The sequence below is a fragment of the Tiliqua scincoides genome, chromosome 5 (genome assembly GCF_035046505.1).
Source record: "Tiliqua scincoides isolate rTilSci1 chromosome 5, rTilSci1.hap2, whole genome shotgun sequence".
NCBI classification, from domain to species: domain Eukaryota; kingdom Metazoa; phylum Chordata; class Lepidosauria; order Squamata; family Scincidae; genus Tiliqua; species Tiliqua scincoides.
The window spans coordinates 10054073-10078270 of record NC_089825.1 but is presented as its reverse complement, the minus strand read 5'-3'; the positions used below and the strand labels follow the sequence as shown (position 1 = coordinate 10078270).

The following is a 24198-nucleotide window of genomic DNA, read 5'->3' as shown; positions in this document are numbered from 1 at the left end:
ATTCAAAATGAACAGCGCTATACAAATGTCAACTATTTACTCCAAAGGAGCAAATATACCTAATATTTCAGCTTCTCCTGCTCAAAGAATGCCAAATGTCAGTGATTTCTTTCCCTCCTCTCTGAGGGAACCCTATTTTTCACTTTTATAGTAAAGAGTGTGAATTCCATCTGAGTCTTAAGTATGTCAACAGTGCCTAAATGGAATTATGTTGACACATTACGAAATCTGGCAGAAAGCTCCTTTTTAGCATCATGACCCAATGATGTCACCTAATGATGTATTGCTTCATTTGGGTTACTAAACATTAAAGCATCTGCTGATTTCATATAATGTCAGGATTTACAGCTGGCCGAGACTCAAATGTCATGTAACCCAACTTGAAACATGGTGGGTTTCAATACTCTCACAGCTTAATCCAACCTAAATTCCCCCGCAGGGATGCAGTGGCACCAGCACAACATCCTCTGCATCCTGCAGGGGAATTTCAGCTATTGGAGGTCTCTTCAGGAACGGGGACATTTGTCCCCTTGCTCTGGGTTAAGAGCCAGCAGCCACAGTGGGTCAACTCAGGCCTGCACCAGCAATATTGCTGCTGCAAGTCTGCACTGACCCATTTTGGCAGACCAGTCCTGGGAGGGGAGGTAGGATATAGCATATGCTGACATTGCCAATCCCACCCTGCTCCCATCACCATGCCCACCATGTTTTCTCTACCCCGTTCCACTTCTCCCGTCCCTCCTCTGTCCTTCCCCCAACCCTGTGACAGACTCACCTATTGCTCTGGCTGCGGCACTGGTGGGAAGGCTCATGCCAATTCTTTGTACCATCTCAAAATAATTTAAAGCCCTTATTGCTACAATGTGAAGGCCTGGCGTGCCAGCAGAAAGCACACTTTGCTAGTGCACCAGTTGAATAGGATTGGGGCCTCAATATACCAAAAGGGTAAAGTAGTGGCATAGCTAAGGGGGTTCAGAGGATAGCAGTTGCACTGGGGAACAAGCTCTAGGCGAGCAACAAGCTGAACTTGACACGAGTGGCCAAAATTGTGGAAAAAATTGATCTGTACGAATAATACCATCATTCTATGTCATTGGAAAGGTAATTTAATGCAGAATGCAATGAAACAAACCTTATAGGAATATCAGTATTCTAGCAAAAGTTATGACCAATTAACCAGAAAACAAAAACACAACTGCTTTATGGAACAAAAAGTAGATTTTCTTAACTCAAAACTGACCTATGAGACTGACTGTTCTGAGAGCCAATGAGATGTTGTTATGATACTGCACGGAACCAATAAGGTGTTAATATGAGTCAGTTCTCATTTCCATGTATCATAATACAGTTACACCACTGGCTGGGGGGAAGCGGCAGAGCAAATGGGTGGTGAGCTTCTGGGGAGAGGAGGCAGGTTTCCCCCCAGTTTTCACTTTTTTAAAAGCCCAGACATGACATAACTTCTGGGACATCATTCTGAGCTCAGCACCAGGCTACACGATCATTAGCTTGGCCGCTGGGGTAAAGTTACTAGTGACATTTGAATTTGACACTGAAAACTATCTCAGTCCCTTCTTTCCTAGTTGTCTCATTGAAGTCTGTTGTACAATTACAGTGTTTAAGTATTTCAGCTGTTTTTGCAGAAAAATTGACTTTCCACTCCTTAGCAGGAATAAATTGTGTTGTTCAGGAAATGCCTCAGACCTCTGTCAGGGGACTGAAGCCCTGAGCTATGGCAACCTCTACCTCTCTAAATTTTCAGTAACTCTCTAGTCATGCTGCTTAATAGAGCAAAGCCATTAAGTTGTCCCCATTGTAATTTAGATCACAGAAGAGACTTCTACAGATTCTTTCAGGTTAAAATAACTGCTATAAAGAGAGCAGGCGATATTATTCCACTATAGCTACGTGCTTAATTATATGGAATGCTGCATAAATTGTCAAGTGCAAAGAATTATTCTGATAAATTAAAATACTAATTAAATAGACTATTGCAGAATTTTGAGAACATTATAGGGTTCCACTTCTTCAGGTAATTTGCATATCCTTCATCTACTGAATTTAATTTTAATGGACTTCTTTTTGTGTGTTCAGAAACCCTTTTTGTCTCATGGGGAGATTTTTTTAAAGGACCTCATATGTTGTTCATTGCCTTTACTTAAAATAGTAGGTCCTGCATCTTTCCTAACCCCATTATATGTTTAAGAGTTAGAAAATTTTTATACTACATGTTTCTTCTCGGGTATGTGTGGGAGTTTGCTAGAATTAACAAAATAATTGCCTTCCAAGGTGTATTTGGAGAACGAAATTGTCACTCTTTCACCCTTGCGTGGTTTTCAGTCATCAGTTTGGATGTAAAGGCATAAGATTGCAGCCTTACCGGGTATCATTAGGCAAGTCAGTATCTTTAAGCTGGACCTTCCTGATAGGGCTGTTATGCAGTAAATGATGAGAAAGTGCCATGTAAATGGCTCTGAGTGTCATGTAGGAAAGGTGAACTGCAACTGTGGCTAGAGAAGAAAGAGTGTGAACATCTGAAGTTTTGAACAGGTGGTTTTATATCTCAGTTTGTTACTACTGAATGCAACTGTTTCCTACTTTGTAACTGCAGAAGTAGAAACCCATGTACACTCACTTTTTGTATGCATCATTATTTCGGTGTTCATCCTTTCTTCACTCCTATTCACATATACACACCCATTCACACTTCTCCTATGCGAGACTCAGACATACATTGGTCACCCACCCTGTTGGCATACTTCCCTCATACATACACGCTATTCATGCCATAGTCTAGCGCAGTCATTTTCAACCTTTCTCATCTCACGGCACGCTGACAAGGCACTAAAACGATCAAGGCACACCACCAGGTTTTTGACAATTGACAAGGCACACCATGCTGCCAGTGGGAGGGCTCAAATCTCCCATTGGCCCTACTAACAAATGACCTTCCCCCAAATTCCTGTGGCACACCTGTGGACCACTCACGGCACACCAATGTGCCATGGCACAGTGGTTGAAAATGGCTGGTAGCGAGGGCTATTCCTGAGATAGTGCTGCTTACTCCCTTCTCTGCTGCATCCTTTCAATAATTTCATTGTCCCTTAACCTTTTAAACTGACAGCTTTTCTTAAGGGGAAAAGAAACCCAGTCTAAGCAGTCAGAATTTTCATAAACAGTCCCGAAGATGTACATTATTCCTTGTCTGAAATCCGGACTATTTCAAAATCCAGACATTTTTGTCCAAGACTTGTCTTCTTGGTGTGAACACTGGAATGTGCTCATTCCCACATACCGTGCAGGTACAGAATATAAGTTCTGTTCTCTGCTCTGTGGTGTGTACCTGCACAAACATTGTTAAAAAATGTTGAAGAGGTCAACAGACACCCTTATGGGTCACAGTGAAAAGAGTAAGAGGAAGCATTTCTCATTATATCTATGCAATTATTCCAAAATTCAGATAAATCCAAAATCCAAATTCATTCTCATCCCCAGCAGTTTGGATAAGTGACCTGAATGAAAGTCCTTCTTACAACAAATTGCAATGGAGGTTTCAAAGTCTGTTTCTAGGAGTTGAAATAGAGGCTTCAAATTCTAAATCTGCATTTAGTCAGATTTCTTATTTTGTCTAGTTTATCTGACATATTGAGAAAAATGACAAATTTACTGCACATTTATCTCTTTAGGACCATAAAAGGTGTCATAAAATGTTGTCCAAAACTGACTTCGACCTATATTTACAATATAGGTAAATATATAAATAAATATTTTATTTTATGTTATTATTGTTTATCTTTATAAATAGATAATTTATAGATATATATAAAGAAATAGATAATCTTTAGAAATAGAAATAAAATTTATGTACAATAAATTGAATTGTCAAATAATTATTTAGTGTACTATTAATATCTGTGACATAGAACATATTCAGGTAACTCTATTTTGTTAAAAATATATTAAATATGTTTAAATCTTTTCTTTAGTAGAATATTGGTGGCACCATTTTCAACTTATACACATGCTTTCAAAACTGGAGGTCTGCTTTGGATTTCAAATTTGAAATCATTGGAATTTAAGTAAATCTTGTTTTCCATTGTTCCACCAGTTGTATATTTCCTAACCCTGTGTGGCCATTGATTGATGCAGATGGAGATGCATCCATATACATTACAAGGAATACATGAAAGCATTCATAGGCTGGCAGTTTGAAAACCAGACTCTCAACAAGCCTTGCATCCTAATCCCTCCTCTAGCATTGATTCTGAGCATCTAGTGAGAGGAGAGCTGTGTCACGTTTCTGCCTCAGTTTGCCCCTCTCTTTGTACAAAAGGGATTTAATCATATTTACTTAGCCATCTCTCTTGAGAATTGTAAGGATAAATAGACTGATGTTCGTTGAGCTTTTGAATGCGTGAAGCACTATATAAATAACTAAATAGCAATACTGAATTGAATTATCTATCAATCTACACTTCTAGGCTGTAGTCCAGGAAAGCTCTTGAGCATATTAGGAAGCAGCAAGAGGAAGACATTTTTTAAAGCTATGGATAGGTCTCTTATCTGTAACACAGGAATTGAAATGGAAAGGAACTGTTAAAAAGGTTGTGCAGTTTTGAAGAGGAACAGAGGACTTCAGAGAGTGGAATTTTCACAGCAAAGCCCCATTTCATTGGCATTGGGTCAAAATATCTCACCCAGATGAACTCAACATGACAGTTATGCCCAGTTTATATGGTCTGTGTTCCATATGTTCATCAATGACGGTGGTCTTCAACCTTTCATGCCATAACCCCAATACATACATACATACATACATACATACATACATACATACATACATACATACATACATACTTCCCCTTGGGGCTGGGGATAAGAATAGGCCCTCAGTTTGGCTGTACTTGTCGTAAGAGGTGACTAAACAGCCACCGGGTAGATGGGACTCATTAGCCTGGGAAGGCAGCTCATCTGAGAGAAGGAAAACTCTGATCCCAAACCTCCACTGCCTTGTGGCTACATCCAGTTATGGAAAAGGCTTCAGGAGTCAACCTCGATGCAAAATCCGGAGCCGGAGTCCCTGAGGCAGTTCATGGCTGAACATAGTCACGTTCTGGCAATTTCTACGACCCCGCTGGAACCAACCATATTGGCCTCTGCCTTTCCATTGGACCATTTCAGCGACATGGAGAGGGGGGATTTGCTGCATGGGTAACAGTCTATCCTCCGTATCTACTTTACCCAGGCTTCGCGCACTGGAGAGGACACTCTGTTCCAGAACCACCATTCAGAGCGCAATACCATAGTCTTCCAAGACTGAAGGATGCCTACATACATACATACATACATACATACATACATACATACATACATACATACATACATACAGTATGAGACTCGGGACCCACCATCAATCTGCACTCCTCCTGGGACCGTATCCTCCCACCCTTCCCTCCATCGCCACCCACTCCCCACTCTTGTAATGCCATCCCAGCACTGTTCACTGTAGCCAAATATTCTTATTAGTGAGGGCAGAAAAACTTACCATGAAGCATGACACTAGTGAAAGCTGTTTTAGGAGAATTGCTAAGAACCTGAACAGGACTGGGACACAGTCTTCTGGTACCTGAAGGGGTACACCAGATGCCTCCTCTTTTACCTGATGGTGCTCTAGTCAAGTGGTCTTCAACCTTTTTCATTCCCATAAGTTGCTGCAACCCCACAACCGAGCCTTCACAATCACATTGGGGTCCTGACCCCAAGGTTGAAGAAACTGTTCTATGAGAACCTGATGTGGATTACATGGCGTTTTCAATTAAATACGCTAGTACCTCCACCTTGTGTCAAACTTATACAGACTGTCACAATGGATATGATTGCTGAAATCAGCCCCCTTTCAGCCTCTTGTAACTGTGCAAATGATAAAGCCGTATGTGTCAGTCCTAGTACATACAAGCTACAGAATGCTCTGTGCAATTCCTGATGGACTGCGAGCCCACTAGCAGCTCAATGCACTTTAGTAGGCAATTACATGAGGACCAGTGGATGAACTTAGTTTATTTACTGTTATTTGATAAATGGGCCCAGTTGGTCCTGGGTTCAAATTCATGCTCGGCTAAGAATTCATTGATTCGCTGAGGCATGTTGCTACTACCTCAGTTGTCCCACTGTAAAATGTAAGCAATACTTTTCCACCTCACAGGGATTCTGTATAGATGAATAAGCTTGATAATGTTAACCTTGATAACCTTGATAATGTTAAAGCAGTGATGTGAAAGCATATGAAGGAAACTCATCTTGAGCTCAACTTTTTTTAACACTGTCATTCTTAATTTTCCTAACAGCTAACAACAAAGGCAAGCTTGAAAAAGCAACAGGACTGAAAATTTTGCAGATTGGCATGGGGGAGGTAGGTGACTACAGTACATCACATCATCTAAAACCTTTGAATTATTCTTTTGTAAAATCCTAGATCTCATGGATGTTTGTAAGTGAACTCCCTAATCGTTCTAGGAACTTAAAAATTCTAATTTTAAAATTCTAATTTTTAGACAGACTGTTGCATCTGTCATAATACAGTTTCATATTCCACCATACAAATAAAGCTTGGTGGCCTTTAAGAAATACATTTCCTAACTTGATTGTGTGTGATGAACAAGATCTCCTAAGATGAACAAAGCAATAGAAGTGTCTGATTATTCCCAACTGGTTTCACTGAAGCTGTGTTTCATCTCTTCATCTCTAGAGACCTAAATTTAGGGTAGCCTGTCCCTAGATGGGAGCATGAAAAATGCTGATGAATTCCTTGTTTGTTTCTTGGGCTTTTTGCTTAAATTTGTAGTATAAATAAAATACTCTTTTAAGTCAAGAGCATCATATCACTGGGTAAAAATGCAACTAAACAGCTCATCATTAATTCATAATGAAGATGCAATCTGCCAGGCCCTGCCATGCACAGCAGCAGATTGCTGATTCTGATGTAAATATTGTAAAGTAAATATTGTGGTGTAGTTCTAAACTGTTTCTGCTATTTCTGCAGAAGTCTACTCACCCCTTGAGAGAAACCCCAAGCCAAAGGGAAACCCCCATATTCTCTTTTGCTCTTTTCTGGGTAAGCCAAGGACTCCTGGTGGTGATTATTGTCACGGTCTGAACTAGGCACTCCCCATGGTCAGCTGACAGTTGAAAGTGGAAGTCTACCTGGAAGCAATTCTAACATGCTAGAGTATTTAGAGTCTGAATACCCTGGCTTGCCAACACACAGGGCTCATAGGAGAAGATTGCAACTGGAGAGGAAGCTTAAATGCTAGACTTAACCTTGCTGCTTCTCTCAACCTATTCTACCTGACCTTATCTTGCCTTTCCAGTAAGGGCAGATAGCCCATGAGGAAAGACAGGTAGTGCAAATGTCCTCCCTTTGAAAATTCCCCATTCGCTTGCTGCACTGCAGCTGATGTATGCTGAAAAGTAAGTCCTAATGAGCTAAATATTTATGTTCAAGTAAGGATGACTTGGACAGCAGCCTTAAGGAGTGTTTTCAAAGGAACAGTGAAGGATAGGACAATCCTAGTCTGCAGAGATTGATACCAGTGGGGGGAAACCATTGTAATCAGGGGAGGGATCTTGTACATTTAGATGGGTTCCCCTTATTTGTTAAGGGAAGTAGGTGTAATAGTTTGCATTTACAGGTTCTACAAATAAATGGTGTGCTTGCATTTAACTCACAGCGCAATCCTATCTTGCACTGGAACAGGCAAGCCCTCCTCCCGGGTAACCCACTGCAGCCCCTATAGGTCTCCTTGGACTTGCTCCATCTCCTGAGGTGGCACAAGTCTGAGGAGAGCGGAGCGGCCACTCCGCGCTGCTCGAATATGGGAGCTAGGATCTGGCATAACAGCCAGATCCCAGCCCAGCCTTCTACTCCCCACCCACCCAGCCCTAGGGCTGTCCACCCTCCTCCCGCCCCAGAATGCCTCCTTCCCGCCTCCTCTCCTCCTCCTTCCCCCTTCCACAGAGCTCGCTCCCTCCGTCTGCACAGAGAACCAGCTCTGCAAGCCTCTGCAGGCCGGCACGCCTCTACGCACTGGCCTAGCCAACTCCCAAGGAGGTGCAAACATGCCTTATGGCACGCAAGGGACTTGCACCAGCTCAAGGGCGAGTCAGGATTGTGCCCTCACGTGTCTAATTTGCCCACATATACCTAAGTTGTACATGCAGTACATGCTTTTAAATGCAGTTTGAAGCACGGAGCACACTGAAAGTCATGAAATTTTAACATCTGCCTGTCCTCCCATTTCATGCCTTTGAATGGGAGGTTCTTTGTTTTCGGGAGTTATTCATTATCATATACATAGAAGCATATAACTCTTAGACTGCAACCCTAAGCAGGCTTACTTGGAAGTAAATTGCAGTGAAATCAATAGGACTGGCTTCCAGATAATATGTTTAGGATTGGTGTGTTAGTGTGAAAACTAATTAATCCTCAAGCATTTAAATAGGTTAGCAACTTTTCAAATGCTTTTCTAATTTTATTGAGTCAATAAGGAATGTTCCTTGGACCTTTTCTGAATTGACATCTGTGCTGGAAGGATATCGCCGGGAATTTTCTGCAATTGAGTATATGCCTCCTGGAGATAGACTGTCAGATTATTATCTACCCTGATGTAATTAAGCGAGGAAATCTGAAGCATAGCAGATAATTGTGAAAACACATCTTCAAGGTATAAGGCTGCTCTGCATTACAGCTCATAGAAAATTAATAACAGTATCAGAAATGGAAAGTATTCACAGACATGCCATGGTGCTTTATTATGTAAGCCTCGTGAGATCACAAGCGAGGCTGCTTTCACACATCCCAACAGAAAAATGGAGTGAGCTTGGTCCAGATGACCCCAACGGCCATCAGTACTGATTGCACTAGTGAGCACTGCTTGCACATTTCTGCTGTAGTGCAGCATACTATTATGTGTCAGAGAACAGTCGCTGGCATGAGTTGATGTGGACTGGCGCCACTGTCATATAAAAAGATTTGGACATGACCGGTCATGTTTTAACTCAAGCATTTTAGTTAGCTTTAGTATCACAGTATACATGAAGCTGAAAATTGTTGTTTATTTCATTTTCAGCCCACTCTTCCTTCAAACAACTCAAGGCAGCCCTTTTTATACTCATGAAACTTATCTATACCCTATCTAGAAGAGAGCACCTGACCTATGGTCACCCACTGAACTTCATCGCTGAATGGATATTTGAACCTAGGATTCATGAATAAAAATGAAACTGAAAAAACCTTAAACCGCCGACTCCTCAGGAGAAGGAGACTTTCCTACCCTTCCCCCGAGTAAAGGAAGTAGCCCCCACAATGGGGCTACTTGATTTTATGGCAGCTATGGAACTGCTGCAGAATCAAAGAGTTCTATGTCGGGTCATGCAACCCAACACGGAGCTCAGGATCTGGTGGAGCTGAAATCCACCTGTCCTGCTCTCCTTCCGTCCTGCATCCTCCCCCCAGAATGCCTGTCCTCTCTCCGCCCTCCCCCCACCTCACCCCACCCCAGAATGCCTTCTCCTCATCTCCCTCCATGCCCCCACCTACTGCTCCACTGCTGCCGGACCACCGGCTTTCCACTGGTGCTAGCCCAGGGCCAACTGGCACTGGGTTAGCTCTGGGCCGGCGCTAAGCCTCGCAAACGTGCTTTATGGCATGTTTGTGACAGTGTGCACCGGCAGTAAGGCGGCACGCAGAGCTCAGGATTGAGCTTTGAGTCATTTATTTCATCCATCAGACTGAAAAACAATATATATTAATTCATTTAAAATGCAAATATATACCATTTACTATGCGAGATTTTCTTGGGGAGGGAAAAGATGGCATTGAAATATTAAAATATAGCATGCCATTTCCGGATGCAAACATCTGCTGACTGATTGACTGCCTTCCACACCAATCCAACCATGTCTTTCAATCTCTTTCGTGCATGATAGTAAAGAGCAGCTTGGAGCCTTTCTTGTGCCACTGGTTTTACATGTGAGTGTGACTAATACAAGATAAAAAATAACACAGAGTGATTTGCACGTTGAATGTACATTTTACCCAGTATGGGTTTTACATTCAGGTTAAAATCTGGTCTAAGCAACAGCTACTGAATGAGGGCTGCAGTCTTGTCCCCACATACATGGATGTAAGTCTAGCTGAACACAAGAGACTTGCTTCTGAGTAAAGATGCACAGTTTGCCCTGTCAGTCTTACGTGAAAGTGCCTGTGCATCTCACAGTGGAATCCTCTTACCTTCTGCCTGTGCAGTGGCTGCTGCGCTGGCTTAGAGTGTTTCAAATGTGCTGTAAAGCATGTTTGGGACTACTTTAGTGCAAGCAGCAGTGGCAAGAAGGTCTGGGTCAGCCTGCAAGTGCTATATCCCAGTCTTTGGTGACTGACAGAGGTGAGCACTCCACCAAGAAGCACAGGGCTGTGGAAGGGCAGCGGGCAGGTGGAATGGAGGCAGGGAGGGGTGTTTCAGGGTGGCAAGAGAGCAGGGAAGGGGCAGTTCAGACCCAGGAGGGGGGGGCGGCGGAGTAGGCCTCTGCCATATCCTAACCCCAGTCCCAGGTCTGAAAGACCTACATGGGGTGCTCAGACCTATGCCAGTGATTTAACTGGTGCAGATCTGAGTAGCCCCATTGGGTAGGCTGGAGCATTACACGGGATAAGGTAAAAATATCCCCTTACCCCAGCAGACCTCTATCCTCCTGGTGCTGGATACAATGTGGGATACTCAATCCCGCTGTGCTGGCACAAGTTAGGATTGAGCTGCACATTTACTTAGGAGTAAGTCCCACTCTGATCAGTACAATTTTCTTCAATGTGAATATCCCCAGACTAAAGTCGTTCAAATTCAAGTGATCCCGCGGGAGGGGAGCAGGTTAAAGCTGAAAATTATGTCTCAAAACAGAAACGTTTGCCTCAGTCCTGCAAACACTAAGAAATTCTTTTTATTTTAAACACAAAAGTGACAATGACTTCCCAGAAGACTGTTCTATGATTAATACTAATAACGCACCCATTCAGCACAACCGTCTCTGTCACTTATCAGCGTGTTTATCCCTCTTGACTGCTGCACAGAAGCAGTATTTTGACGCGTGAAGTTGTGACTGACAGGTCACCACTTCAGCTCTGAAACTAGTTGTCTCCCGTCTTCTCTCATCTTATCTTCTGATTCCGATATCCTTACATCTGTTTCTGTGCACATTTTTGCATAAGAAAATGACAGGGAACCCTTGTAATAAAAAGTTATAAATGGAACCTGGAATTCAGAGGCTATCATTTTATTCTGATGCATGTTGCACTCTTGAAACGTTGCAAAAAAGCACAATAGAGTCACGACACAACATGCACAACGTGAAGTGTCATGCTGGTTCACGAATTTCTCTATATGGGAAGAGTGTGTGATTTTAAACTAGCAGAATTGCCAAGTGATTGAGCTGTTGCTATGGCAGCAGCAGTAATTCAATTTTTATTCAGTATCATGTGGAAGGAAATTGAGGCGAGCATGCCTTGTGGCTGTAGGAATGTGTGCATCTTGTTTTGTTTTGTGGTTTGGTTATTTAATTAAAAAAAATATAAATGCATGCAACATATGCTAATGTACAGTACTGTTTGTCTTTGGGCTGTGTTGCACTACTGGTTTTTTGACATGACCTCCTGCAGAAAGCAACCAAAGAGCTCAAAAGAAAAGTGTGTTTAAAGTCTAGTGCAAAATTAAAATAGACTTATTTTAAAAACTAAGATGTCATATCAGCTAGAGTCTCAAAGATGGACTATGTTTAGGCATGGTGTAGAAGAATGTGTCGCCTCTGTGGGGTGGCCGCAGCTACAGAGCAGGCCTTGGTGGCCTAGCAGCCTCAGGAATATTCGAGGCTCCTTCCCCATGTTAGAAGCAGGAGATTCTAGTCCTTTTACTTGTGGATATACGTACAAGAGTATGAATGAACACCCAGATTTCTAGCACATTGCCTGACTCCAAAGAAAATAGTCCCCCAGCATCTCATGTTCTGGTCAGTGAGTGCAAAGGCACTGTGAAAATTGGCAAGCCTCAGTTTTGAATTAATTTATGTTATTAATATTTAAAACATATCAAATAAATACCTGCAGTCATATTAAGCAATCTGCATTTCCATTCTGTCTGCCCCAAGGATTCCTCTACGCCTTTATGGTCCTCACTGCCAAATTTCTGGTTATGGGTTTGGGCTGTATGTAGACTGGGAATATGATTTTAAAATATGTAGTGAATCCAGGCACACCACAGGGGTTCGACTTTATCGTAGATGCCATTTCCCCTACTCCTTCACCTGCACATTCGTCATACATTTAAAATGTTCCAGTGGTACTAAACGACTGCCCCCTTGCCCAGGCCCTCTGGCACTATTGTACTTTATGCACACTTTAGTCTCGTTGTTCTCTGAATGTCAGATCGGTTTTCCTTTATTCTGCCTTTTGAACACATATGCCTTTCCTATTAGCTTCAGTGAGAACTATCTACAACTATAAAATAAATAACTGACCCCCTTAAGGCAATATTTTGCTTTTGATCTCTGCAATAAATCCCATTGTTATCAAAGTTGAGTTGAAGCGCATTCTCTATCGTCAGGGTGGGGAAGCATGCAGGCAGAGATGCAGTTTTCTGAGATATATCTACCCCACAAACTGGGTATGTAGTTAGGGGGGATAGCAAGTGTTCTCCAGTGGAGAATTCTTGGTCTCCTGTTTTGCATCTTGTTGGCATCCTTCAGTCTCAGAAGACCATGGTGTCACGCTCTGAATGGTGGTTCTGGAACAGAGTGTCCTCTCCAGTGTGCGAAGCCTGGGTAAAGTAGGTATGGAGGATAGGCTGTTACCCATGCAGCAAATCCCCCCTCTCCACGTCGCTGAAATGGTCCAATGGAAAGGCAGAGGCCAATACAGTTGGTTCCAGCGGCGTCGCAGGAGTTGCCAGAACGTGACTGTCTTCAGCCATGAACTGCCTCAGGGACTCCGGCTCCGGATTTTGCCTCGAGGTTGACTCCTGAAGCCTTTTCCATAACTGGGGCCTGGGGATAAGAATAGGCCCTCAGTTTGGCTGTACTTGTCGTAAGAGGCGACTAAACAGCCACCGGGTAGATGGGACTCGTCAGCCTGTGAAGGCAGCTCATCTGAGAGAAGGAAAACTCTGATCCCAAACCTCCAATGCCTTGTGTTTTGCATACAGGTCCCAGAATTCCATGGGGGAAGTCTTGATAGTTATACTGTATTAGTTTTACCAGTTTAAGTTTTTAGTGTAAGTGTGGAACAGACTTCTTGTGGAGTACAAGGGTTGTTAGGAGGGGTAATATGTGAGTTAGGCAATAAATACAGAAAAAGTACGAAAGGAAAAATGTAAGAAGAGTTCAATATTTCTTAATTTATGCTTAATTGTGGTTCTGAAAATTAACTATATTACCTGTTGAATGTGCATTATGGTTGTGTGCACTATCAGGAGTATTATAACTTTTTTTTCATAATGCATCATAGACTCAAAATCAATCTGTGCAACAGACCAGCTAGTGAACTCACTTTAAACCAACTATGAATCATATTGAATTGCTGCGTAGCCAGAGCCTGCAGAAAAAGGGCTTGATCCTGAAATTTGTCTGTATTAAAAATTCTACACACAACCCCACAGAAACTCCATGCAATGTGATCTGTGAAATGCAGGTTTGCATTTGTTGGAAATAGACTTTGTCCCATATCCCACCGCCTCTTCCCTGATCCCCATGTGAGTGTCATACTGCAGCTTCTCCTTTTTCTGCCTTGTCTACTAACCAATGGGAGAGTATCCCAGGCCCTATAATAACTCAGAAGCTCCATTGGTGACTTCATGTTGTCCAAAGAAGACCCCAGTGGCAAAAGCAGTGGTGGCACAAGTCTGTTGGCTAACTTGCACCACTGCAAAGAGGCTGGGTAGGTGAGTGAGTGAACCATTAGGCTTTCCCTCCAACCCCCGTAACACCATCCCTGTCCATAGTAGCAGCAAGTAAGATGCAGACCTTGCAAATTCTTTTTGTACCAGTGTGCCAATACCATTGTTGGAACCTCAGAAGAATGGCGGTAATCATTATTAATAGGCAAAAATACGAAAAAAAAATTAGACTGGCCGCTAATTTAACAGGAAAGAATATATACAGCATGGAGCTGGGCCCTTACAGCAATTGCCCCAATGCTGTAGAATGTTCTTGAAGGAGTGGGACAATATACGAGGACTATTCAGAAAGTAACATCTGCTTAAAAAAAACAAAGAAAAACCATTTCAATTTTCAATTTCAAAAACCTTTATTAGGCATTGGTAGTCAAACAAAAAACAGACATACAACCAAAGCAAAATATACACAGACTCAAAGCTTTTGTCTCCCCTCGTCAAGAGAGTTGCCAGTGCCTGAGCATATATGTTGTTTGCACAAATGCAAGCTGGCTGAGCTCCCAGCAAGCTGGCAACTTTCTTGATGAGGGGAGTCAAAAGCTTGTCCCAGGATATAACACTTACCTTAATTCAAGTGGAGATTATGTGGAAATGTAGTGCTGGCATAGTATGTAACTTTGGAGCAGTATTAAATTTTCCTTCATTTTTATTTTTTTAAAAGCCAAACAGAGGTTACTTTCCGAATAGCCCTCATATGTATTTGACAAAGCATTAGGACAAGGTGATAGAGAGACTAATAGGCTGTTCTAAGGAAATGAAATATATTCATCTTTTAAATCTACAAGACACATGAAACTTGCAGCCATCCTGCCTTGCCATAAGAAACATATTATTTTGACATGCAGTTATTTTTAACTAAGTTCCACTGATTTCATGGGCACTTACTTCCAAGCAATTATGTCTAGAATCTCTGCCAAATTGTTTATAGCAATAAGAAGATACACTTCAGGCAGTAATATCAAAATCAGTTATGTGTGCATGAAAATTCTTGACACCTTCCCAATCAGGAAACATGGGTCTTTTTGTTTTTGTTTTATTTTTTCCCCCTTCATGAGATGTCATGCATGGTATTTGTGTGTATGTGTGTGTCCATCCATGTGAGAACTTAGCAGGAAAGATAATGAATTTATTTTTTAAATGCTATGAATGTTTTCATGATGCTACTTTCAGCTGGGGCATAAAAGGTGCTGATTGTTAAAAGGTGCTAATTTATAGATTCCCCCAAAGAGAATGCAAACAAATTCTGGTGCACAAAAGCTTTGCTCTCCTCTACAATGTTCAATTTTTAATTTCCAGTCCATCTTAGATTATGGCGATGAAAAACAATACTTAATCCCTCGTTAACACATGAATAAGTGGAAACTGTCATTTTCCCACCAAACAATAATGGGATTATCTGGAGAACTGTCAGTTTATGTGAAAACATTATGTTGCCCAAATTTTCATAAAAATTAGCAGTGTATAATATTCAAGATCAGAGCAATAGAAAGAGCAAGAAAAAAATCTGCATTCATGGTAATAAATATTCATATTTGTCTGCTCAGGAGATAAAAATCTAATCAAGGGGCTATTGATGCGCTCTCTCTCTCTCTCTCTCTCTCTCTCTCTCTCTCTCTCTCTCTCCAAGATGTTTCATCTAAATTGGGTTTGATATGGAAATTAGTCCAAGCCCTCCAGGCCATCAACATGCTGGGATAACACTAGAGGTGGCCAGTTCATCAGATGTTGCTGCTGGCATCTGCTATTGCAGACAACAAAATTGTGTGTATGTGTGTACACACACACACACAAAGAGAGGGAGAGAGAACACAAACTTCTCAAGAATCTGCTTTCAAGGAACATGGAATATTTAAATAAATAAATAAATACAGAAGCAAGTAATTAATCTTTTTCCATCTATGTGTAAGTGTAGGGTTAAAATTATTTGTGGAATCTTCTCCCCACCCTGCTTTTGTTGACAATTACCATAAATCAGAAGACATTCTGCAAGATGCTTAATGAAATATGGATGATTTAAAAATGGGAGGATAACTGCAATATGTCGCTTTGGGGTGTTTTTGTCTGCTTGTGCATTTCTGTGCCCATACACAAACACAGCTAGATCCTGAAGAACTGCACCCTTTCGACTGCTTTTTGTGCAAGCAATTGAATAGACGATCAGTCTTTTTAAAAAAATCAAATTTATAAAAACTGTTATACTCCATATGATTTATGCATTCATTTTGAGAACATTTTTTAGGTTCTCTTTCAAACAAAATGCTAGCATAGTTAATAATTATATGCCCCAAGGATATGAATGATCATTCCCATGCATCAGTCTGGCTACTGGTATAGCACAACACGCAGAACGATGATCATTATCTCCAGAGATAGAAAATATATGTTGGAATTCTCAGGGATACAAAAATCTCATGGACATCTCAAGACATCTGTCCTTCATTTTCATAAACATTTTAAACCTTAGTTTAGCATTTACATTCAAAATCTTCGAGAATTATATTCTGGGTTAGCAAGCAGTCCATCAAGCAAGGTAGAAGAGAAGGGAGAGAACATTGAAAACAAAACAAAAAACACTTTTCTATAGTATTTTTTAGCATAATATAAAAACTGCTCTACATTGTGTTGGCCTTGCAAAGTTGGGTCACCAATCAGCAATCACTGGAGCTGGAACCAGGTATTGTTCTGAGCAAAGCTGCCAGTGTGATGAGACATCAGGACTGCAGTTTGGAGGATCTCCTGAGGAATAAAGTGTTATCAGGCTTTGTGCTGGCCTGCCCATGGGACCTTACTAGACAGGAAAAGCCATATAAAGCTTCCTCTTTGGACTGAGGCTTTGCCTCCTGCTCCCATTTCCAAGCTCCTAACTCCACCCTGACAGCTTTTCTTAGCTAAGCTTAGCTAAAGCTTTGACAATGATATCCCCTACATATAATGCGTTAACTGAATCTGAAAGGTAGTGCTATGTCCAAGGCCATAGGATAGGTGATCGAGTTTCACATTTCTAGGTTTCCAGGCAAGTGGGCCAGTGGGAGGACCATGCCCAGGAGGGTGGTGGTCCCAGGATCTGACACTTAGGCTGGATCCTAACTTCTCTCCCAAGCAGCCTGGCCTTACATCAAAATGGTTGGCAACCTTCAGTCTCGAAAGACTATGGTATAAGCCTATAGCACCTGGTATTCCTTGGTGGTGTCCCATCCAAGTACTAACCAGGCCTAGCCCTGCTTAGCTTCCAAGATCAGACAAGATCAGGCATATGCAGGGTCAACCTTCAGGTCGCTTAGATATGCATCACCTCTTTAGGTTGTGCAGATCAGAATAGCTTCATAGGGTAACTGCCCTGTGACATGAGGTAAGGAAATGAATTTTCCTTACTCTGAGTTGCACTGCAACTTGGCCCAGCAGCACAGACCAGCCGGCCTGTCAGCTCCGGGGCATGTTAGGATTGGGTTGCCTGTCTGCTAATTAGTCTGTATGTCATTCAGTACAGACTTGTTATTCTGTAACAAATAGTCTGTTTGCCAGTCATTACAGGCCTGATGGAACCATGGTCTGCGACAGTATAAAGCTGTACTTTCTATTTCATATCAGACACATATACTTCTACACAAAAAGTCGCATATAAAAGTACTTTACAAAAAAGTACGTTACTCACTAGTAGAAAACAACAACAAGAAAGGACTTTACCCACTGGTTGACACTGGCATGTGATAGAGAAAGATATATATGAAATTATCATGATCTCCATGATGAGCAATACAGTCAGGTATTACCTAGGCAAGTGGTATATATTCTGTGTGTCCTCATTCACAAATCCAGCACTGAATTTGCTGGGAATCTTGCTATCACTGCTTTTATTCTTACTATTGCTTCTGCTGTTTGACGATGTTCGTGTGTGGGCCATTGCATCAAATGAACCTCGTGGCAGAATCTTTACAATGCCATAGAACTGAATGAGGTCCTGTAGGGGATTTTTTTTTAAAGGGCCCTAAGCATCCCCCTGTGTAGAAAACATACTTGGAAGTTTAAAGTGAATTGAAAGAACACAGGCATAGAAGTAGTAAGGATAGTGTGGGACAAAGCAATCTTCCACACTCAGTATAGAAATAGGTATGCTCCAACCTTCTTGGAGAAAATTGTAGACGGATTGAGAGGTGTGGTGAAGCTGTGTCAATTGCGATAGAAGACTTGAAAATAGCAAAGAGGGAATGGAGCAAATAGAGGTTGAAACAACAGGAGAGGCTGCACCAAGGAGAAAAATGGGGATTAATAGATTAATAGAGAAAATAGAGATTAGAGGGGAAGGAATTCCCCTTACTCCAAGTTGCACTGCAACCTGGCCCAGCCAGCTGACTTCAAAGTCATCATTTATTCAAAAGAGAAGGGGAAGAGGGTCAGAGGAACTTCTGGTAGACAGAGGGAAGGATTTGTACAGGTCTCTAATTCATGCCTTATTTTTTATCCTTTCCTACCATACCCTTCAGTGTACAGGTTATTGCCATAATATTCCAATTAGTGTGAAAATTCCCATATGGCAGTCAACACAACTTGTATCTAAATTTAGATATGTTTATCCGAAATGTTGTCTTAAGAAGCTGAGGGTATAGCTTGTTGCGTTTTTAGGCAATTGAGCTATCTATAAGCGAACTATTTGCTTACTGAGACAATAGTTTTTTTGCTGCAAAGTAGTTTTAGATGGTTCTATCCAGCAGAGCAGTGAATAATAAGTATAACAACCTGCCTTTTTTGTGTATGAATCACTAATTGTCAAGTTGCATATAAATCACAACATTATAAAACTCTGGGTGCAATCCTATCCTGTGCTGGAACAGGCAAACCAAGAGGCTTGCACTATATCCAGTGCAGGATAAGAGCCTGAAGTGGCTCAGCCGGAGGTAAAGGGGTGCAAGGCGCCTCCATCGGCACAGAGACTTGTGTCAGCCTCCGCACTCTGGCCTTGCCGACTCACAAAGAGGCACAAACGTGACTTGTGGCTTGTTTGCGATCCTCCTAGGCTGGCGCAAGGGACTTTAGGCTAAAGTTTAGACTTTAGCAAGTCCCTTGTGCCAACCTAAATCCATCTCAAGATTGCACTGCACAGAACTAACTATGAGATTGCTGCTTGTACAACAGATTAGTTAAAGCAGTAAGGCATGGTGTTCTTCAAATGAGAAGCCATGTGCTTGGAGGTATCTATAAACTGCTCCATAGGCTGCATGCTACATTTCCATGTGTAGGATTTGCAGGACCAGACATGTGAGTGACCTGCATACCCTTGCATACCCATGGAACAATCTGGGGTAAGTATAGCATTGATATGTGATGTAGGACAACCTAAGTAATTATTCCCAATAAGCCTTTTCCAGGTTTGACACTGTACAAGGAGACGAGGATCACCAACAATCAGCCACTTTTTGCAGGAAAGGGAAGGAAAAAATGGAGATGTGTTCTCTTTGGCCATGAAAATACAAATGAGGCTTTCAAACTTTGAAATGCAGCTTGTTGGGATATCTTTTTCCCACTGTGGTGTTATTATTTCTGTCATAGCTACTGCAATACCTCTGTCAACATTCAGGTTGTCATGCAAATAAGTTATTGATAAGTAGGCTGATTCAGGATAAAAGGGACAGGGAACATGTTCTGTTGGCAAGCTTGGCATCTTCACTGTACAGTCTGTGCTGGCATCGCCGTCTAGATTCTTTTTTCTGAGTTTCTCTTTCTAATGATTTCCCTTGACAACTCAGCCTGAAAAAAAGAAAGCAATAAAAGCATGTGGTGTGTAGAGCAGATGGCTTAGCATCTCTAACATACAGGTGTTTGGCACGCAGGTGTTTTATTTTGTACTTGGTGGGTGCACCGTCGTAGCCAGATTATTTTGCAGGAGTTCTCTGAAGTAGAACAGAAGCCATTGTCCATGGACATCTGCCAGGGATAGCTAACTTCTGAAGCAGGGAGGCCCATCAGCTTGGTGCAACATCCTGCCTACCTTCCCATCCTATAGGACAAAGCAATAACCCTATCATATGCAAGAACTCTTCTCTTAAGAAAATGTTCCCCCCCCCCAGACAGGTATTTGTGTATACCAGTGTTTCTCAAACTGTAGATTGGGACCCACTAGGTGGGTTGCAAGCCAATTTCAGGTGGGTCCGCATTCGTTTCAATATTTTATTTTTAATATATTAGACGTGATGCTAGCATACTATGTGACTGCATTTGGGGAAATGTTATAGACCTGTACTTTTAACAAGCTACTATGTATATTCTTTTAACAATGATAGTATATGGGACTTACTCCTGGGTAAGTGTGGATAGGATTGCAGCCTAGGATTGTGAAAATTTTTCCTGCTTGATGATGTCACTTCCAGTCGTGACATCACTTCCAGTGGGTCCTGACATATTCTCATTCTAAAAAGTGGGTCCTGGTGCTAAATGTGTGAGAACCACTGATATAAGGGACAAGTGGTGTACACTGGTGCAAGCCACTGGTGTACACTGCGACTGACGTAGGAAGCAGTCTGTCGTATTCTCCATTCTGGTTAGAGCTCTAGGTCACATATCACACTTACAGCACAATCCTATGCATGTCTACTCAGAAATAAGACCCACTGAGTTCATTGAGAATTACTTCCAAGTAAGTGTGTACAGGTTGAGTCTCTTTATTCGCGAGAATTCATGTGGATGGCAAAAATCGTACTAAAGCAAATCAATTTAAAAAACAAAGTTCCTTTGCTGCTTGATTAAAAACAGCCTTACTGACCACTGTGATGTTGACAGAGTCATTAGGCAGACAATCCATCATTCAGTCTCTCTCCGGGCAAGCCATCACCCCTCAGAGAGTGATCTCTTTCATGTGCTCAGGGGGAAGGGAGGTGTCGCTTTGCCTTGGAGTGAAGCCTGGAGAGAGAATGATTGATGGATTGTCAACCAGCTGCCCTCTCTTGCATAAAGGAGGCTATTGTTAAACAACTGTTTTCCTTTAATTTAAAGGGTCCTTCTCATTTCATTGAGATAGAAAAATCTGTGGATAATGAAGTTATGCCTGTAATCACTTTTATGATTCTCTCTACAATAGTAAGAAAAGCAGTTTTTTAAACTGTGATTTAAAAGGGATGCATTTTTCCCCTTCTGCAGGGATCAGCACTTTCCTTCTCATTTGCAGTGGCCATTCGTGTTGAGTCAAATTCGTGTATTAAGAATCCATGTATAACAAGGTTGGTCCTGTATAAGATTGCAGCCCCAGCCTTCATCTTTGAAATGGAAAGCCATGGATACTGCCATGACTGCCTGTATCACTGGAGAACAATAGCTTTGACCAAAACCTAGCTCACACCTGGTCATTGGTCCAGTTCATTCACCTGAAGTGGGAGTTTAAAGGTCTGTTAATTTCAGTCCAGTCTGTTTGAGGGTTAGGCTCCCAAAAAAGTGATAAAAGAGAGCTGCCCAACTGAGTTGAGAGAGCAGGCTGTATGGGAGGTGCAAGTTGAGCTGTGTAAAATGCCAGCTGAACCCAAATAAAAGCTATGATGCTGTCCAGTTCGGAAAGAATGAATAGCTAGGAAGAACCTTTCCTCCAGTTTGGCCTTTCTGGACATGTGTCGTTTTTCTTTCCTTACTGGTTATCGCTCTCTCTCCCTTGTTTTTAACAATTTTTTTGTATCACTGTTTTTATTATTTTAGTTTATGCTTGGCTATTGTGTTTTACAATAGTTGTTAGCTGCCTCAAGTCCTTCATGATTGAGGCAGAGTATTCATAATAACAATAATAATACATATGGGATGTAAATCTTTGAGATGAATAAATCCTTGTCTCAGTCATCACATTTAGTAAGAGCATAATACTGACAAATTTGGCCAAGGCACTCTGCTTAGGCCTTTAATATGACACTAATAGTTTCTGTTTGTTTTTTTAACCTTCTGCACACTGTGTTGTTTGGGCTTGGATTAGACCTTAATCCCAGCCACCTGCTGCTCTTTAATTTTTCATACCTCAAATTCCTTTAGATTTGAGTTTAAATCATAGCTTGCTGAATGATGGGCTTTTCTCTCTTTTAAAAGGGTCTTAATGCTTGAGAGGATAGAATTTTGAAAGGAGTGCTAAATAGGCTGGCTTGTACCATCTCCATATGTTTTTCCTAGTGTGCAGCTTTTCTCTTAACTTTGGTTGTTTCCAGCCTGAAATTGGGCAAAGAAAGTTCATTTTCGCCATGCAGTTGTCTGGACCATCTTCATGTCAGGGAATAGGAATAGAGTTACCCTCCTTTTGCTCAGTAGATCAGACTCAGTTTCATGAATATGGAGACTGTGAAGGGCAGGTAAACCCTTCTAAGCTGACTAAGCCCTCATCAGGTCAAATAGGGTATGATTAATTTTTTCATGTGTTTTTCACATTTATATACTACCTTTCTCCAGGGAGCTCAGTGTGGTGTATGTGACTCTTCCTTTTACCCTCACAACAGTCCTGTGAGTTAGGCTAGGCCAGCAGTTCTCAAACTGTGGGTTCAGGATCTACCAATGGATCATGACCCAATATTTTGTGGTTAATGAAATTGACAGGGCAGATTAGGCTATGTGCACCAAGGTTCAAAGAAGCTGCTACTTGGGAGGGAGCACTGCTGCCCAATCATCATTATAGCTACACCCTTTGGCATTTATAAATCAGGCAGCAGTTTGAGAACCACTGGGCTAGGCTGATATTAACATAGACAGGCTTGCAGGAAGTGGGATTGAGGCCCCAGTCCTAACTAAATCCCCCCAGCTGATGCACGTGCACCAAGGAGACATACACTGCATAATTTGGGGAGCAATCCCAGAGGTCTCCTCAAGGCAAGGGAACTTTCATTCCCTTATTTTAGGAAAAGCATTCTACTCCCACTTTGGGTCTCTTTGGTTATGTGCCAGCTATTTTGCTAGCGCAGAATCAAGTAGTGTAATGGCAGCGGAGAGGGCAGTGCTTGTGAATACAACAGAATCCAGGCATCTCTGCATTCCACCTGCAGAACCCTTTTAATAGGTTTGGGCAGTGGTTCAGCTATATATAACCACTTGGAGCCTGGCTGTTGAGCCTCTCCTTACTATCAAAAGAATATCTGAAGGATGCTGCTGGATCAGACTAAAAGTGCATCTAGTCCAGCATCCTGTTTCCCTGAACAACCAACCATATGCCTCTGGGAAGTTCAAGAAGTGAAGGTAATACTCCAGATGCCAACCAAATGCCTCTGGGAAGCATTTTGGTTGGGAAAACCAACCAAATGCCTCTGGGAAGAAGCAAGAGGTGAAGGCAATACTCTCCTCACACCATTGCTCCTCTGCAATTTGTATAGAGAGGCACATTGAACCTGAAGGTAGAATAGGACCATCATCACCAGAGAAGTCAATCTGGACAGCCCCAAGACCCCTAGCACCTGAGGCACCATTGCCAAATTGCCTTTATCTGGCAATGCCTCAGCCCCTCCTCTCCACTATCTCTGAACTGGAAAAGAATGAATGAGTGAAGATGGATGCCCCCTCAGCTGGCCTCCAGGATGGACTGGCTCTGAAGTCAGCTTTTAGAAAGTACAGCTTCATCATTTTGTTAAATGTGGTTGGTAAGTAGGGTGTGCTGTAGAAGGCTAAGTGAGAGTGAATGGCTTGTTCACCTTGTAAAACCTTGCTTGTTCATGCTAATGTAATAAGGGTTGCTGATTTAGGACAACAGATATGATTCAGCAACCCCTGAAACAACTTCATTATTTCCTGTCTGTATAAGCAAATCCTGAAGTGTATGTCTATCAGTTAATTTGAATGTTCTTGTTAAGTCAGTACAGAATCTCAGTTTCTTACACCCACACTGACAGTTTCCTACATACAAAACAATCTTTCTTTAATCTTCCATTCAGTACCAGCAGCACAAGGGTAACACTGCTGATGGTGCAATTTGCAGGAAGAGAAAATCCCCCCCATGTGACTGAAGAGGTTTTTCCCCCTTGTATTCCCTACTCATTCACCTCGTGTTAAGGATTTGTGAATTGCCTGTGACTTTGCCTCCAAAAATGAAAACTTCCTTGTCTTTATTTGCGCTGTCTACGATGACAGCATTGCTCAGTGAACAACAGTAGCCAAAAAACTCTACCCACTCAGTTCATTTTGCCAGCACAGATTTCACTAAAATGAAGAGGGTGTCCTTTGGCAAAGTCCCTTCAGCACTGTTAGGAGTTCAGGCAATGTTGTTCCCTTT

At 41.9% G+C, this 24198-nt stretch overlaps 1 protein-coding gene across 1 annotated transcript in view; it reads left to right on the top strand.

Annotated features, from left to right (window-relative positions):
* Positions 1 to 24198, top strand: part of PTPRN2 (protein tyrosine phosphatase receptor type N2) — a 636554-nt gene that overhangs the window by 318500 nt on the left and 293856 nt on the right. The window contains exon 12 of the mRNA XM_066627523.1: positions 6345 to 6409. Coding sequence (XP_066483620.1) covers positions 6345 to 6409 — 65 coding nt within the window. The remainder of the gene's footprint in view (positions 1 to 6344; positions 6410 to 24198) is intronic.